Source organism: Daktulosphaira vitifoliae, unplaced genomic scaffold (assembly GCF_025091365.1).
Source record: "Daktulosphaira vitifoliae isolate Bord-2020 unplaced genomic scaffold, ASM2509136v1 Scaffold_1, whole genome shotgun sequence".
Classification (NCBI taxonomy): Eukaryota; Metazoa; Arthropoda; class Insecta; order Hemiptera; family Phylloxeridae; genus Daktulosphaira; species Daktulosphaira vitifoliae.
In genome coordinates, this window is record NW_026099572.1 from 60,806,537 (window position 1) to 60,825,225 (window position 18,689).

Below are 18,689 nucleotides of genomic sequence, written 5' to 3' on the forward strand. Positions count from 1 at the left end.
TATAAGAACATGTCGATGTTTGGCAGCTTTAATCGCTCAAAATGTAGGGTTAGGACACTTTCAACTGTACAAAAGTCTACCTTAGTTTTAGCTTATCTTAAAACTAATCCAAATAGTTCATTAAGATCTGTGGCAGGTATTCAACTAAAAAGTAAAACATGAAATTAAGACATGTAAATTTGATTTATTTATTTTAGAAATATTGGGATTATCTTACAGTACCGTTCAATGTATTTGTAAACGGTACAAATACCATCCATATAAATCGACAAATGTCCAACAATTGCTAACCAGTGATTATGAAAGGCGATTAGAATTTGTTTTTCATATTATGGTAAATTTGGAGGATAACCCAAATTTTTTATCACGGATATTGTGGACTGATGAGTCAAAATTTTGTAATAATGGTGTTGTCAATCATCACAATAGCCATTATTGGAGTGACACCAATCCTCACTTAACAATTGAGAGTAAAAGTCAGTTTCGGTGGAATATTAATGTTTGGTGTGGTGTGATTGATAATAAGCTTATTGGACCTTATTTTTTTGAAGAAAATTTAAATGCTACTAGATATTTGAATTTTCTGAAAAATGATTTACCAGTTTTGCTGGAAGACTTACCATTGGAAATGAGGCAGCATATTATATGGCAACAAGATGGTGCACCAGCTCATAATGCCAAAATTGTTCAACAATATTTGAATACAATTTATTACAATGGTAATTGGATTGGAACAAATAGCCCTGTTGTGAAATGGCCACCACGGTCACCAGATTTAACTGTACTAGATTTTTACTTGTGGAGTTATTTGAAAAATGAAGTGTACAGAGAGCAGCAGCAGTTTTCTTCTAAAGAAGAATTAAAACTTAAAATAACCGAAGTATGTTCAAATATTCCACATGATGTTATTAAAAGAGCAACAAATAACGAAGTAAAAAGAAGATTAGAATTCTGCTTTAACACTGATGGGCAACATTTCCAACATTTGTAAATAATTAAAATAAAGTAATTAATAACATAAATGCAACAGTTCATTAATTTTGATTATTAATTATCTCCGGGATAGCAACCACTATCACCTAAAAATTTAAATAATAATAATTAATTAGGTGACACATAAAGAGACGCCTAATTGTGTTTAAACCATCAGATAATTTTTTAAATTTGATATTCACTTTTACCCAGTGTAGCCAGACGTTGAAAAATAAGGCTAGACTATTAATGTATTGAGAAACCAAGAAAACAATGTAGATGGTAAAATTATTTATTTATTCTATTAACTATTCAATTTTTTCTTATAATTCAGTTCAAAATTCTATTATACATCTAGTATGTATACCTAGTAAAATACCTAATAAACTTAATGGTATACATATATATTTTTTAAAAAAATCTGATCCTTTACCAGCTCACGGAGGGGGATTCAAAATGGCAACTTTTCTACAAATAATTGAATTTTGAAATTGTTCCGGAAATAATGACACTTAATAAATTGTAGAAATAATAAGTCTCGAATGATAATTACTTGGATGCAGCAATTTATACAATTAACAATAATTATTTGTTTATAAATGTAATTTACATATTTTTTTTATATACTCACTATGTCTATGCATTCTGAAGAAGATTTAATTAAAAATTAGAGTTGTTAGTTGACAATATGTCATTTCTTTTGATCTTCAACAAAACTATTATCTAACTAAATCTGATATGCATGTAGGGTACAATTAAATTTTTAAGAAATAAATAATAATCTTATAAGTCATATTTTCTTTTTATTAAAATGTCAATATTTTAAAAGTTACATAATTGTTCTTTTTTTTAAAATCTTTATTTCAAAATTTTTTATCTTTGACAAATATTCTTGTTTTGTTTTCGCTTTTTTAAACATTTAAAAGATTTAACTAAATTTTTTTTATACAACTTGTTTGATTGTAGATTCTTTTACTGTGGCAGATTTCGGTAAGATTACCTAGGCGTGGTTACAAGGGGAGACAGGCCTTCCCAAAATTAAAATTACATTCTAAAAACAGTTGTCTTTCAGAAAAATAGTTATCATTTTTACAGAAATAAAAAATGCTACTACCTGAGGATCTATTTTTTAATCATTTGTTCAAGAACGTATTCGTTCAAATTTTATTTTATGCATTGTATAGGTTTGTATGACGAACGTTGTTCATGAACACGTTCGGACCGTATGAAATATTGAAGGGACGACCGTTTAGAACAATAGAAAACGTTCGTTAACAACAGTTGTTAAGAACCATCCAATAGCGAACGGACGGTCATTTATAACAATAAAAAGGTTTTACCCTTATGCTTACCTTTTAGGTAAACATATTTACTTAAAATACAATTTTAAATTAACATCGTATATTAGTTATATTAATTAATAATATAAAAATAAATAAATAAAATAAAATATATGTAGCACTTTATTTTCGATAATTTTAGTATTGTTGTTTAAAGTGCATTAATAATTTTTAATTTAACATGTGTGCAATTGTACATACTTTTTTTTAGAATTTGTGTAATTAAATTATTTATTAATTTTGGTGAATTACTTAAACTGAATTCACATCAAGTGAATTAAACTAACAAATTATAAATGTATGTTTTAGTAATAAATTATTATTACTTAAAAAATAATATATTAATTAAAAATAAATATTTTAATTATAAAAATCAAGTTGATAAATTTAAAATTCAAAATATTTATTTATATTATTACAATAAATTGCAAACAATCGTGGAACTTAAAGGTTCATCGAACAATACCTAGAAGGTCGTATACCTAATAGAACAATAGAATCCGTTTGATGAACATTTATGTTCGTGGAAATGTAGAATTTTGACCATATACCTAATAAAACAATAGAATCCGTTGATTTCGACGATTCAAAAGTAGGCCCTCTACTTGACAAATCAGGAAACGAGGATTACATGCAAACATAACCTATATTGACAACATGAAATCAATCAAGGATTGCTGTAGAAGCGTAATTTAAATTAATTCAGTTGAGAAATCCCGAAAAATTATGTAAGTTCATCTTAACATTACATTTATAATTTATATTATACATTTTATGTATAGAGAGATGCAATTTCATTAATAGTTATTGATATAAACGTATTTATATAAAGGCATTCATGTAATATTTAACTGCAATTGGCTCAATTTGACATTGAGCCAATGTCGTATTTAGGTTTATTTTGAGGTAGATTGGCGTTTTTAAGATCGTATTAGCTTCCCTGATTTAATTAATTAATTACATTAAAGTTGTTTAATCACGCATTTGAATGAATTTCTCATTATTCATAGACCCCGATTTAAAATGTTTTTTGCTAGTATGCAAAAAAATGTACATTGAAAAAATCATGATGCATCAAACAGTGTACTGTAGAATTGAATATCATACTTAGAAAATAAAGTTAAACGGTCTAAAAATAATAAGTTATTATATATGTGATACTAATAGTTATTCTGATAAATGTGAAAAAATAATTTAGAACTCAATTTAAATTTAAGTAATAAATTCATTCATTTTATTAACTTTATTTAAATTAATTTATATTTAATATTGTGTTTGCTATAGATGTTCAAAATGCTGTCCTTATACCTTTTAAGTATAATCTTAATTATAAATCAGTTTAATGAATATTTTTGAATACTAATAATTATGTTTTTAATAATAATTGTTATTATGTATTAACCTTGTTGCAGCTCTCTTATTTTTCTTACTTTCGATGAAGAAAGACCTATTATTTATTTTTTCTTCATTATTGTAAAACGACATCTTTAATATTTTAATTATTAATAGGTAAATTAAAATAAAATAAAACTAATTAATAAAAAAAATAACTTAAAAATATGTAAAATATAAAGTTTGCTATTGAATGTGACTAAGTAATGAATTTATAAAAAATAAACTGTAGTTTACTTTAAAACTAAAAGATAAATCTATAAAAGCATAAAAGAGTTCCAATCTGACTATGTGTTACACATTCAGATTTTATTTTCTTTAGATTATTGTATTATGTGAAGTCAATCTGAAAACCTTAAAATTGAAAATAGTATTATAAGTCTATACCTAAATAGTTTTGTAAATAACATAGTAGATAGAAACTTATAAGAATATTCTTATTTTTCTAGTAGTTAAATTATAAAAATAAGCGTTTTGTTCCTGGAATCCTTTTGTTATTATATTGATAATGTTATTATTATTATTATTATTTTTTTTTGATAATACATTAAAAAGTAACCCATGAAAATTAGTTTTTTAGTTAATTTAATGATAATTTATTTTTATTTTTACTTCTAGAAAAACATGTTAATAGAAGTCCTCATCTACATGCATAATTTTTTCAGAGTGCTGCAAGGAGCCCAATGAACTCGTACTTAAAATTCCTTAAAACAATAAATAAAAAATTGCTATTAAAATTACTATCAATTAGAAGAACTTGTGTTACATACTTTTATTTTCTTGTGCTGTAGAACTAGTCTGGTTGACCTGACTAGTAGTTACATTGTTAATAAAATTAGAAGGCCAACATTTTGGCATAGGATACAACATCTTGTGTTGGGTTTTTCGGTCAGTTGTACAGCATCGAATCTAAATATTTTCAAGAATGATTTATGCATGTAATTTATAAATAAGAAGATTACTATAAAATAAAAAGTGGACCTTGTATAGTTACTCTATAACCAAAAAAATGGAGTTATATCAAACAAGTCATAGAGGACTTGAATTGATTGCTTATTCATGGAGGACTACTTAAAAAAATATTTAATAAGATATTGGTTGCAAAATTTTGGTTAAAGACTTCCTGTAGGTAAACCCTATGACATTGGAAAGATTTTAAAAGATTGCAAGGATGGACTTAAGCAGATGTTATGTTCAAGCTTTAAGGGTTAATAGCCTATGTATGATCATAATATACGTATAATTTTATAATTAAATTATTAAACATTATACTTATTATAAAGTATATCAGGTCAATCTATACATGTATACAAGAAAAATATACTTAAAAGCATTTACCTCGCCATTTTTTGTCCAATAAGAATACCTAGATTTTGCTTTCTTAATAATATTAAAATCATCCATATTTTCTATTTTAATATTTTTAATAATTTCTTGAAAATTTGAATGTTGCGGACACCACCATTCAGAGCAGATTTTCTGGTGAAGAACCAATAATATTTTAAATGTACGTACATTCATATACGTTTCATATTTTTATGTATAATTTATTTACATACATATGTACATATGTTTATAATTTTCTAACAATCAAGCCAGCAATCAATGTTAATATAAAGTAATAATGAGAATTAATACACAATTCATTGGCTAGATCATAAATAGGGTTTATTTTTGCATATACATATAATGTATAATGTATAATAGTACTTATGGTACAACAATGCCCATAAGATATAGAAACTTTTTTTTCATAGCATGTAATAGTACATTAAAAACATCTATAAAATATATTACTATTGATATAACTGAGTTAAAAAGAATGTTATGCTAACATAGTCAATGTGATTTGTGAATCTAGATAATTTTAAATATTGATCAACAAATAAAAGCAAATTTCTAAACATATGTTCATTGTAAATTGTATGTATATTTTTTATTAGTAATTTTTAATAATATTCTACAGAGTGATCGGTTTATCATAAGCCACTTGATTACTCGAAAATAAATATATTGGAAAAATTATTTTTTATTTTTTTTAGTTACATTTTGTTAATTTTTTGTTTAATATACTTATACTGTTTAGTATACTTATTAGGATAATATCTTATAAATTATAGGGTTGTCAATTTTTTTAAAGGTAACAACATACATATTTAATTAACTTATAAAACAAAAAATTATCTTATTAAGAAAATGACTGAAGGATAACAACTTTTGGACCAATACTTTGAACATTATTCTCATTTTTATATCTAGGCAGAACGAAGAGTATGGTCGGTAAATGACTAGTTATAAAAAGAGCAGCACCCACTCCTCATCTCCAGTCATTACTTTAAATTGTTAATAATTTCTGAAATACTGTTAGTTATAATAGTTATAAATACTGAAAGTTGTTATCGACCAGTAATTTACTTAATTAGATAATTTTTTAATTTATAAGCCATTTTATTACATGCGCTATTTTATAATTTAATTAAATATGTATGTTGCCATTTAAATAAGTTGACACTCCATTAAGTTTATAACTAAAAGAAAGAAACTATCATTTTTCTTATTAATTTATTATTTTATTTTTCTGTATTGCATTTATTTGGTGAGTAAACAAGTGGTTTATTATAAACCAATAACTCTGTATATTTTTATATTAATTAGTATTTTTAACTTAAACAAAAGTTATTTTAAGTTTAGGTTTTTTTTAATGTATATTTAATTTATTAGTTAAATAAGTTAATGAATATCATATAATAATACAATAGTATAATTGTGTCCAATTCAAAAGTTAGTTGTAGATTGTTCTTTATACATTCTTTATATGGGATTAAAAATAAATTATTTTTTCTAAAAATATTGAACAGTTGGTTAATACAATTACCTTAAAACAGAAAATTATACACTTAAATTTATTTTGAGATATTAAATGTAGTTTTATAATATAAATATTTTATACAACAAATATTACACTGATTAATTCTTACTTCTTTATTTTCAGAAGTCCTAGATGTTTTAATAGTCAGCTTATTAAAATTAGCAAATACCTGCTCCTCTATTTTTGCTACAACCTTAGCTTCCAAGTTTCTCAACTTTTCAGCTACCGTTTGATTGATTAGTAGTACCGATTCAGAAATTACGTGACCAGAGCCAGCCTTTTTTAAAGATTCCTAAAGTATTTCAATTTTTTTTAAGTTATATTGTAACATGAACTCGAGTTTACTTTTTTATTTTAGTAATATCACATAAAAACTGTACTTGCCCTCAATCTATCTTGCTCCTCGACACATTCTCTATGAAGCCTATTATTGGCGCTTTTAAGTTCAATGAGTTTATTTTTTAAGTCAATCTATGAAAAATAAAGTAAAATTGTTTTAATGTATCATAAAATAGTTTAATTTGTTGTTTAAAAGAGTCATTAGAATAGTACTAACTATTAGATTCAAAGGGCAAGGGTCAAAACATATTATTTAACCCACCTTTTGTCTATACATTAGAACATGTATAATTTCATGCAAGAAATAAAAATGTTTTAAAAATCTAAATTAATTTTTAAATATTTTTTTTTAAATCTAGTTTGTAAAATTCTGATGACTTAGTAAATTCATATTCTTTCTTATTGTACCCTTATGCAACTTAGCATGTATAAAAATTAATTCCATTAAATCAACCAATACTACTTTATAATAAAATTTAAGAAAAAAACTTACATTTTCTTCCTGTACAATACTTTTTTCTTCTGTAATGATTTCTACATCATTACAAATAGTATTAATTTTTTGTTCCAAAAGCTTAATTTTCTGTGAGATATTATAAAATAGAACAATAAGTGTGAAAAAAATATATATATTTTTTAATATAATACCATACATACTTGTTTTAGTTGATGATTTTCTCTAACGAATGACTCAGATGTCTCTGCCACATGTTTATAGTACTCTAACTCAGTACCTTTAAAAGAGGGATCAGCAATTAAATATGCCTCGTACATACTTAGAGTCTCACTCATTTTAGTAATTTTTAATAAAATATTAAAAATTAAAATAAAATATTAAAAATTATTTTTAATAATTCCACACAGTACATATAAATATGTATGACTTAAGTAAATACTTGTAAAGTTACACCTATCAAGATACCTTTACAAATGAACTCTATAAAAATTCCAAAGTCTTAGTATGCATTTTTATTTCTAATTTTACCATTTCTAGTGTTCTAATATTTTTAAATTTTTCCCAGGAAATAAAAAAAAAAAAAAAAGAAAAGTAGTTTATTGGTAGTAAATAATATATTTATGTTCAAATAAATGTCCAATTAATTTGATAACCATTCATTGTGTATTAAGTCATAAAATTGTATTTCCCTTATTTATAAAAAAACAAATGCCCAATTATGACTTCAATTTTATCAATAGAATTTCTTATAAAATATTTTTCCCACGACAAAAGTACTAGTAACACTATTGTCATTAACAATTTTCCATTTCGTTTTACTAAAATAGTCATAAATAGTAATTTTAATCGAAAATCTCTAATTTAACTAATAGTTAGTCTCGTAGCATTTAAACAAAAATTGTTGCTAGTGTAATTAAAAAATCTATAATTTAAATTAAAAGAACTTAACTATAAAAGGAAAAATACTTCTGATTTACAGAGACAATGTAATATAATTATTATTATTTTTTTTTTTTGTAACAATATATTAGTGTACTAGTATTGCCAAATATTGTATATTATCGTATTATTTTTATTATATGTAGATAATTTTATATGTATTTTGCTTTACTCCATTATTTTATTGATATTAAATTGTAAACTACATTTGTAAAAATGATCAATAATAATAGTAACTAAAGAATTTATTGCATCAAATTAAGACATATTCCGTTTATATCACATTTTTACATGAACAATTTTTTTAAATATTTTATTTAAAATAAATATATAATATGTATGTAGTTGCAGTCATTATGCACAATTGAATACTAATTAATGATCAATTACATATATTGTTATATTAATACTACACACAACTATTTAATTACTACTCAATGAAGAAGTATATAAAATATCTGTACGTATTATGTTATAGATGTATGAATATAAAATAATAACTTAATAATAAATTTATTGTGATTCAAATATAAAAATTATGTTATGTATTNGAATATAAAATAATAAATTTATTGTGATTCAAATATAAAAATTATGTTGTGATAAAACAACAACATATCAATGATCAAAATCAGGAGAAACTAGGCCAGGAATATTTCTGAATATTGGTATTATAGGATATAACTATACGGAATATAATTCTGAATATTTTAATTGTAGCGTCTATTTAAACACCAAAAGTTATTCAAACACAGAACTGTAATGTATAGAAATGATTACTATTTTTATTAAAATTATTTATTTCAATATTAATACAAAAAATAGCGATTTTTATGAAATTTTGAGCTTTTCTCATAAATTTACTGTAATAGTAATTATATAAAGTTTTTGACCTTATCAATTTAAACTACATGATTTTTTTAAATTCTCATAAGATTTTCAATCTAATGATATCAATTTCAAACTTGCAAGTTGCGCTGAAAGAAAATATAAAAGTCCGACATTTTTAAATAATAAACTTTCATAAAAATCAATATTAAAAACATGACATTTTGAATCAAAATTTTGCTTGGATTATTTATAACATATTAAAAATCTTTTTATGTAAATAATAGTTTTTCTAATTAATAACCTCATAAAAACAGATGATAGATAATTTCAATATGAATAAGAAATTCCTATTCACAAAGGGTTAATTGCAGTAATGTGAATTATTCAATCTAAATTGATATAAAAATCAAAGAAATTTTTAATATTTTCCCTATACTCAAAAAGATGATCCTCATTACTATAGCCAACCCTTGTAGATGGAAAACTTATAAAATTTTACAAAAAATTTCTTTTTGAAGTTATTAGTTTATATTCAAAATAAATATTTTCAAATAAAAAATTAGGGGAGATTGGTCTTATAACCTCACTTTCTTAATACGCCAATGCAATTTATACTAATTTCTTAAAAACTTTTTCAAATAAGTTTGATATACAACATTAATTCATTAATTTTTTTTTTTTTAATTTTCCAATTTTTACACATAAATCGTACATTTTTCTTTTATTTTGATGTCCGTTTTCACCACGAAGACGATCCAGGGGTCAGATTTTTCAATTTAAAGTATATTACATAAGCTTTATGGCAGTATTAAGTACCAAAATAACATAACGATAAAGGTTATTTTTTACATGAAACTTACATTTTTTATTCAATTTATAAATTAAATAGAAATAAGGGTGCATAAATGGAGTATTCAATACCAATATTTTTTCCTAGGATATAAAATTTAGGTTTAAAAAAAATGTTTGACCAATATAAATTTTATTTTCTAGATTATAAATAATGTTATGTTTCATATCGTAAATAACACACAAATATTCAAATTTTCATAAACTTTAAAATACTACAGAACTACCCTGGTAGCAAAGACAAACATTTTGATAAAACTTGGAGAGAATAAAACAATTTTTATGTTTAATCCCTCAATATAAATTCTAAATGAGCCACTAAAAAGTATAAACTTTAATATATAAAACATCAATAACTTTAATAATAGACAAAGTGCTCAAAATAAAGTTATAATCTTTTTCAAAATTATGCATAAACAGACAATAGAATTTTATAAAAATATCATTTAATAAAAAATATAGGAACATTCATAAAAATTATTCAAAAATATCAAGGTAGCTAATAAAAATAATAAAAGGTTTCAATAAAACAACAAACATATACATTTTTTTCCAAAAATATATTAAAATTTTATTATAAATAAGATTAATATACAAGTACAATTGTAAAAAAAATACTAATACAAAATTTTTTTTATAAAATTAGCTAACAAAAAACTAAAATTAATATGATAGTTCTAACTAAATTTATTATGATTATAAATTTAATTTTACAAAAAACATACATTTGTATATTTATAACATTATTACATTATGTAAAATTTTTTTATAAAATATTGTTTATGTAAACCAACTAAGATTTGTAATTACTAATAGATATTTAATCATTTAACACAATTCCAAAGTTAATTTCTACTTTTGGCTTTTATTTACTATGAACATAGGTATTAACTTAAAAATATAATAACTCAAAAAGTTTGAACAGAAAATAAGACACATTCAAAAATACATGTACATTATATTACATGTACATGTATATTAAAGTGTTTAATTGTATATTATGAGTAACAGATAGAAATTATAAGTGAAAAATTAACTATACATTTTAATTAAAAATACATTTTTCTACAATCAAACAAGTTTTGGTTCATTGATGTTTATAAAATATAAATTAACTATTTTTCATGACTTAAAATAAAAAAATTTTAGTTAAATCCTTTAAATGTTTTACAAAACGAAAACAAAACAAAAATATTTGTCAAAGATAAAAAATTTTCAAATAAAGATTTAAAAAAAAAAAAACAATTATGTAACTTTTAAAATATTGACATTTTAAGATTATTATTTACTTTTTAAAAATTTAATTGTACCCTACATGCATATCAGATTTAGTTAGATAATAGTTTTGTTGAAAATCAACAGAAATGACATATTGTCAACCAACAACTCTAATTTTAAATAAAATCTTCAGAATGCATAGACATAGTAAGTATATAAAAAAAATATGTAAATTACATTTATAAACAAATAATTATTGTTAATTGTATAAATTGCTGCATCCAAGTAATTATCATTTGAGACTTATTATTTCTACAATTTATTAAGTGTCATTATTTACGGAACATTTTCAAAATTCAATTATTTGTAGAAAAGTTGTCATTTTGAATCCCCCTCTATGAGCTGGTAAAGGATCAGATTATCAAAAAAATATATACCATTAAGTTAATTAGGTATTTTACTAGAATTTTGATATTACTATTTTGAAAAAAAAAAGAATAAACAAATAAAGAGTACAATTAAATGAAGGTTTAACCTTTGTAAATAGTAAATCACTTAATGGAAATAAAAAATGCAAGTATATGAGTATTTCAAAAATATTTAAAAAAAATTAAATTAAAGTTTGTTTAAATATTGATAGTGATTTTATAAACATTTTGAACACTATTAACAACTTTTATATAATTAATTACTGTATTAAAAGAATTATTTTCATCTCTTAATTAAAAAAAAAAAAATTGATTTGTCATGTTATTGTAACTATCTCTTCAATTACTATTTATTATAATCCTGCAGACATTTTTTTCCTTTTGCCCAACTTAGAATATTTTCATAAGAGAGCTGTGAAACACCAGTTAATGAATTTTTCTTAATACTTGAGTCTATGACAGAATTTGCGTAATACATGATTTCATGTAGAATTTGCGTAATGACATAGAAAATCATGTACTAAAAAAATTTTACAAACTGACATTTCGACAACCCTCCATGAAAAAATTATAAGTTTCAGCAAAACAAAACTTGTTTCTACATGAAATATAATAAATTGTAATTTAAAAGTAATCACTAATAACTGCCCAAGTTAAAATAAATTAGAACTGAATATATTAGGAAGTCAAAAATATATAATTAAAAATGAAAAATAATTTAAAAAATTGAATTTTTTTATTAAGCTATCATTAGACTGTGTAAATATATGTATAAAAAATAAATAAATTTTCTGTAAATCATTAATACACATATGCATTTTCATATACAAAATTCATATGAAAATCACCCAATTGCAAAACGTACGTCCAAAAATATATATTTTTTAATTTTGATTTTTCTTGACAAATTAGTTTACAATAAGTTAGGAAATAGGAAAATAACAAATAAAATTTACTTGAACATGCATCCTTTTGTAACTGAACGACTCGAAATTCATTTATTATGTTTTTTTTAAATAATTAAATATTTATTTATGTATAATTTTTATACTGTACATAAATAATGTAGAACATTTACTTCTCCTTTAAATTTTAGGTTACAACTTTTTACAACTACATTTAATTTAATTTCATTGAAAAAATAAAATAATAACCTGCATCACAATATTATAAATGTAACCTTATTTTTATTTGCTCATTAATAATTGCAGTTCAATTTTAAAAATTTGTTAGTTCAAGTAGTAACATCAAAATTATAATTATAAAAAATTATTAACATAAAAGAAACTCAACCATAATAACATTACTATAAAAGTTTAATAATTAGTGAAAATTAATTAATGATCTTATGTGGTTGAAATAATTATAGCTAACTAAAAAATGTCTAATAACATATACACAACAAATTTGAAACTGAAATAGAATATAAAATAAACAAAATTAATATACAAATGATATAATTTAATAATTACAAAACCCAAATGAATTTTGTATAACTCACTTTGGTTTTTTAAGAATAATGTATACGATTTATATTCAATTCTTTCCATGAAAGGATGTAGTACAATCATGATTAAATCTTGTTAACTTTTAGTTGTGAATAGAAAATTGACCAAATAACATTAAATGGTAAATAAGATTTCTCTCAAGTGCATACTTTTTAGAATATACATAAAAATTTAAATGGCAGACATCAACATTTTAACTAAAAACAATTTAAGAATTAGGATTGAAAAGATTTTTTTCATATTGAACATACCTCTGCTGTAGAAATTGTGAATATGTGAATTTTGTATAGTAAAATTTTTATTTGGTTTTTAGAAGTAATGATCATTTAATAACCAAATTAAAATAAAATTTCATTACATTACTGATACGCAAGTTACTTGACATGTTAAAAGATTTTATACTAGTAAATCATAATTCATGTGGCCGATTTGAAAGATAAAATTTGCTCATCCCAAACCACGTGTACTTAGCCAAAGTCCATAGCTGCAGGCACCATATCAAAACCTTTGAATATTTTCTACGACGAAATAAAAATATACTCATTAATAATAAGTTTTCCTTATTGCATAAAGTATCAATTTCGGTATTACAAATAATTAAAATTTTTATAAATTTTCGGTAATTAACTGACACTTAAATAGAATAACACATCCTGCGCGTTTACTTAAGTAAAGTAACATACATTTCAACAAGATAGGTTGCATCACGATTAAAACGAGTATACAAGTAAGGTTATATTACATTAAATTGTTTTCTTATTAGTAAATTTTAAATTTCAGAGAACATCGATTGTGTTAAATCAGAGTGCATTATTTGCCTGATAAGAAAATTGCTTCAATAATTTCGATGGAGTCGTATATCGGTAACAATCCGGGATGGGTGGGTAAACTGTTATATTATAAACCTTTCTGTTGATAAAGTCTTATGGGCAATAAACGCTGCGTAACTGTGAACAGCGACGTTGTAAAAAAACAATTAGCTACCGTTTAGTTTAATCCATGTATATTATACATATATTTTAACTCAAATATTCGTAACTTTAAAATGAAATAACTTAGTAACGGATAAAGTTATATTAAAAATTCCAACGCCATTTATTATTAAAAAAAAATGTCTATTATTTTATTAAATTCAAAATACATGTTCCCATTTGAAAAATCAAAGTTGAGACCCTTAAAAGACATAAGGGATGAACCTAAAAAATACTTCATAACGAATTAATAGAGAATAACATGTAACTAAAAGTACCCAAAAAAAAAAATTTCAAAATAACTTTTTTTTTGCGAGTAATTGAGTGGGTTATGATAAAAAAATCACCCTGTAGAGAAATATTATATTTTTACATATCAGTATCGGTTAAGCTGTTAATTATAGGTATTGACTTGATTTACACTCTTTTCTATTATATTTAAAATAATTAATTCGTGGACTTTTTAACATTATTTCTGACGATTTTTATTTTAATTGATTTTTTTAAAACTTTTTAATTGGTTTGCTCAATGGTGGGCATTAACTAGTTGAAAAGTTAAAGTTAAGTTAAAAAGTTAATGTTTTTTTAACTTTTCAACTTAACTAGTTAATTATTTTTCTAATAAACTTTTTAACTCCAACTAATTAAATTTTTCGTTGAAATAACTTAGCCTTTTTTTAGTTAATTAGTTGAAATAACAGTTAAGCTAAATTCAAAATTCCATAAAAAATGTATGACATACATTTTATTAAACGCTGCTTACGTGATTTAATTTAAAAAAAATCCAATATTAATACTAAAATCTGTGTTTTATATTTTTTGGTTATAAAAATACAGAATGATTAATAGTAATAGTAACTATACAATGAAGGATAGACATAACAATACTCTACTCAGATATATTATTATATGATGAAAATAATCATTAATGATAAGGCCGCACACCTGCTCTCAGAATTGGGGAAAATTCTAAAAATAGCTTAAATGCAATGCACTTACTGTGGTTGTGTATGATGTTATAGTTATATGGTTTTCATACAATCGCCAATCGAATATGAAATAATATGTTCATAACAAAATTGTGGCGTCAGTTGGTAAATATTATGTTATGTTTTAATTATGTAATGTTGTTTTATGTTTATAATAATAATTTATACATCGTGAATCTAAATTTTTTTGTTATGTCGATAAGTAAAATAAGTGATTCCAGTGGTAATATACCACTTGAATCAATTGAGCAATCTTCAAATTGTTTAAAGTGGCCATACATTAATTCTTTTTTCAAACAAATGTTTGATAATACAAGTAAAAATTCTTTAACATTTAAGTGTTTGTTATGTATACCCAAAAGAAAATTATTATCAGTTTCTCATACATCAAATGCCAATCTTAGAACTCACATTAAGGTTATTATTATTTATTCTACTTCATAAATTTAAATACTATTTTTAATATAAATATTAATAACTTACGTGTCAGGTTATCTAATGAAGAAATGTATGGAGAAAATATAAGCAATTTGTACTGAATTATATGAAAATATGGTTTTCCAGGAGACACATACAAGTTTTTTGCAAACTGAGAAAAATTCGAGCCTTGATCTGTAATGAATGCCTTGATGTTCAATTTAATATTTTGCAACCGCGAAATAGTTGAAAAAATAATATCTTTTAAATCATTGCCAGAACAGCTATTAGAGATGAGAAAATATGCGATTGGTTGTTTCCAATTATGATTTATTCCTCTAAGCATAAGTACAATAGCATATTTTACAGGTTCATATTTTCTGCACTTAGTTGTCTCATGAAATCCAACTATTTTGTCTCTTGCAACTTTATAAAATAAATGTGTTTTAAGTGACATTTCATCAGCGCAAAGGATACAATCACGAGCTTCAGGTAATAAACTATTAATTTTATATGATAATAAATGAAAAAGAAAATCATTGAGTCCCGGTGTAATTTCAAATCTGCTAGTGACTCTTCTCAATGTTCGGCATGAAGGAAGGTTGAGAGGTTTTTGCATATTTTTATATAGTTTTGCACTTATAAAAAATATATTAAGAGCTAATTGTTTGATTTCATTTGAATACCTATATCCTTTTGGTTTTCGATTTTTGTTTTCAATTTGTGATTTCACCAATAGACATATAGTTGGTGAGCAGTATTTTTCACAGACTTTCAGACAGGTTATGATGGAATAATCTTCAGCTAGTTCAGGATTACAACTTATTACTGACTCCAGTTCTTTTCTTCTTTTTGTTTCTGCGAAGAGATCTTTCCTAAGTGACATTTTCCGTGGAGTTCGATCTNCGAAGAGATCTTTCCTAAGTGACATTTTCCGTGGAGTTCGATCTGTTAGAGATGATGGAGTTTGACAATGGGTACTCATTTGACAACTCATTTCTACTGATGTCGAAGTGGATACATCCGACACAGATATCGTTGAATAGGCAGAGGATGTATCTAAAATAAAAATTAAATAGATATTGTAATAAAAAATTAAATAGTATTATAATATAATAATCAGTCTAATTAAGTATTTATAAATTATTTTAGAAATAGCTAAAGTTATAAGTAAAAACATACCAGGTGTTGAACATGATGGCAAGCACTCCACTGTTTCATTATCATTATCAGCAATAGTTTCAACAGCCTGTTCCTCTTTGTTTAATAGTGCATCTTCAAATAACGTTGGAATAGCATCAGGTCTAAGACGGTTCTGTTTTTCATTTCGAAACATACAGTTTTCAAAATACAATGAACACAACCGATAATTTTTGTTCAAAACTACTGCATCAATTCCTTTGAGATGGGACAATCCACATTTGTCAATCCAAACTTCACACCTATACAATAAATAATAATTTAATATTTCAATTAATTGAAATATATTTTATAAATGCTAAACAAATTACTTACCTACAAGGATCCTTAGGAAAAGAAAAATGACTTACTAATGCCGGATCTACTTCTAAACTTTTGCAGTTTTTTATTGAACATTTAAGTATTTTTCGTTTTGCAGTTAAAAAGTAGTCCATTGCAATTGAAAAATTAAAACTACAGCAAGTGATAATCACTAGTCAAAATATAATAGCAAAACTCACAACAACGGTGAACGGAACACAACACACATGAAGCGCAGACAAACCACAATTCACGAATGATCAGTGAGTCGCTACAGATTTATGACATGTGTAGGCGGTTTGTTTACCAATAAACCATGTTTATAAACATTGTGTTTACAAACAAACCATTAATAATGGTGTTGAACAATGTGACCGTATGTAAAGAAAAAAGGGAATACATTTTTTTTCTTAAGTGGCAACACTGAGCGACATAAGCTTGTTATAAGCAAAAACTAAGAGTGTCCATTCTGGTTTAATCTATTCTGTGCCTATACCCATATTGTTGTAGTTCCCCCCAATGGACGTGTCAAAGTTGGTACCACCACCACCCGGCGTCACAATCACTGGTCATTACAAATGTCGCGACAACGCATTTTTTTTTTCCAACCAAACTACCGAAGCGACAAGTCGTGTCTTCTTTATATTTTTGGTTGTGAAAACCACGTTTTTATGTACATTTATATTTTTGGCCTCCGTTTTTTTTTCTAATAAAATAAAACGTTGAGTCGACCGGCCGTCAACCCGGCTGTTTATATTTTTTTGTCCTCCGTTTTTTTTATTAAAATAAACGTTGAGTCGACCTGCCGTCTACTTGTGGCTTCAACCCGGCTGTTCATATATTTTTTTGTCCTCCGTTTTTTTTTTTTAAATAAACGTTAAGATGCCAATGATGATGACGATGTGAGGCACAACTATGGCTGGTGGTGGGCCGTCACTCTTCAACTCAACCAACAAGTATCAACATGAAACCTCCTTTTACCTCATTTTTAATTTTGTGTAACTAACACCGCTCTTTTTCTTCTTTTTTTTATTTGTTCCTTTATGAATATATATATATATTAAAAATTTTCAATAATTAAAAAGAAAAAATATTATATTATCATGGTCTTTCTCTTTTTATTAACATTTTTTTTTTATCAAAACCTAGTAGCTCCGTCAACAAGTACTATCTTGCTTGGCGCGGCTACTAGGTCACTGTCCAGTGTACCCCCTGGGCAGTGGGTAATTACTAGGCCCTCTGGTTTGGCTGAAACCTTACACCATAAAAGTTAATGTCATGTCAGTGGATGACCAAAGAATTAGTTCTTTAAAAAATGTGTCAGACATTTTCAAAACTAATTCTTCTAATACTAAATTAGATAACAAACTAGAATACAAGAACCTAGCTATAATTAATAATTCTAAAGCATTCTGCTCAGAAAATGTAGGTTCATTGATATCACCAATAACGAATAAAGTAATTATAGTTCATGATAGTAATATTCCAACTCTTAAATCGAGTGATTTTACTCCAAACAATAAAGAAATGAACCAGCAAAGTACTGCAATAAAACACGTGCGTGAAGTGAGCAATTTCTAGCCAGCAAATTCTTATCAATTTAAAGATGCGGTAACGACATAGTTACCAAATATTAGTTACTATATTCCACTACTAGGAGCGGTGAATAT

The 18,689-nt window shown here is 24.5% G+C and overlaps 1 protein-coding gene and 2 long non-coding RNA genes across 3 annotated transcripts; 2 read left to right on the forward strand and 1 right to left on the reverse strand.

Annotated features, from left to right (window-relative positions):
* The first annotated feature begins 9 nt into the window (after positions 1–9).
* Positions 10–991, forward strand: LOC126894423 (uncharacterized). Its single transcript, XM_050665457.1, has 2 exons — positions 10–136; positions 198–991. Exons 1-2 carry the CDS (start codon positions 10–12, stop codon positions 989–991), a joined length of 921 nt encoding a protein of 306 aa, XP_050521414.1.
* Positions 992–2,713: 1,722 nt separating this feature from the next.
* On the forward strand, positions 2,714–7,756 carry LOC126894450 (uncharacterized). The gene is made up of 3 exons (XR_007701405.1): positions 2,714–3,040; positions 4,323–5,211; positions 6,697–7,756. It is a non-coding gene; the product is annotated as an uncharacterized LOC126894450 (long non-coding RNA).
* A 2,955-nt stretch (positions 7,757–10,711) lies between these two features.
* Positions 10,712–14,282, reverse strand: LOC126894451 (uncharacterized). The gene is made up of 3 exons (XR_007701406.1): positions 13,394–14,282; positions 13,136–13,339; positions 10,712–13,047 (listed from the first exon to the last, which is right to left on the reverse strand). It is a non-coding gene; the product is annotated as an uncharacterized LOC126894451 (long non-coding RNA).
* Positions 14,283–18,689: the final 4,407 nt, after the last annotated feature.

Coding starts and splice junctions, on each gene's coding strand:
- LOC126894423 (XM_050665457.1), top strand. CDS start 10: ATGTCGATGTTTGGCAGCTTTAATCGCTCAAAATGTAGGGTTAGGACA. Junction 137..197: donor TTCATTAAGATCTGTGGCAG/GTATTCAACTAA, acceptor TATTTATTTTAG/AAATATTGGGATTATCTTAC.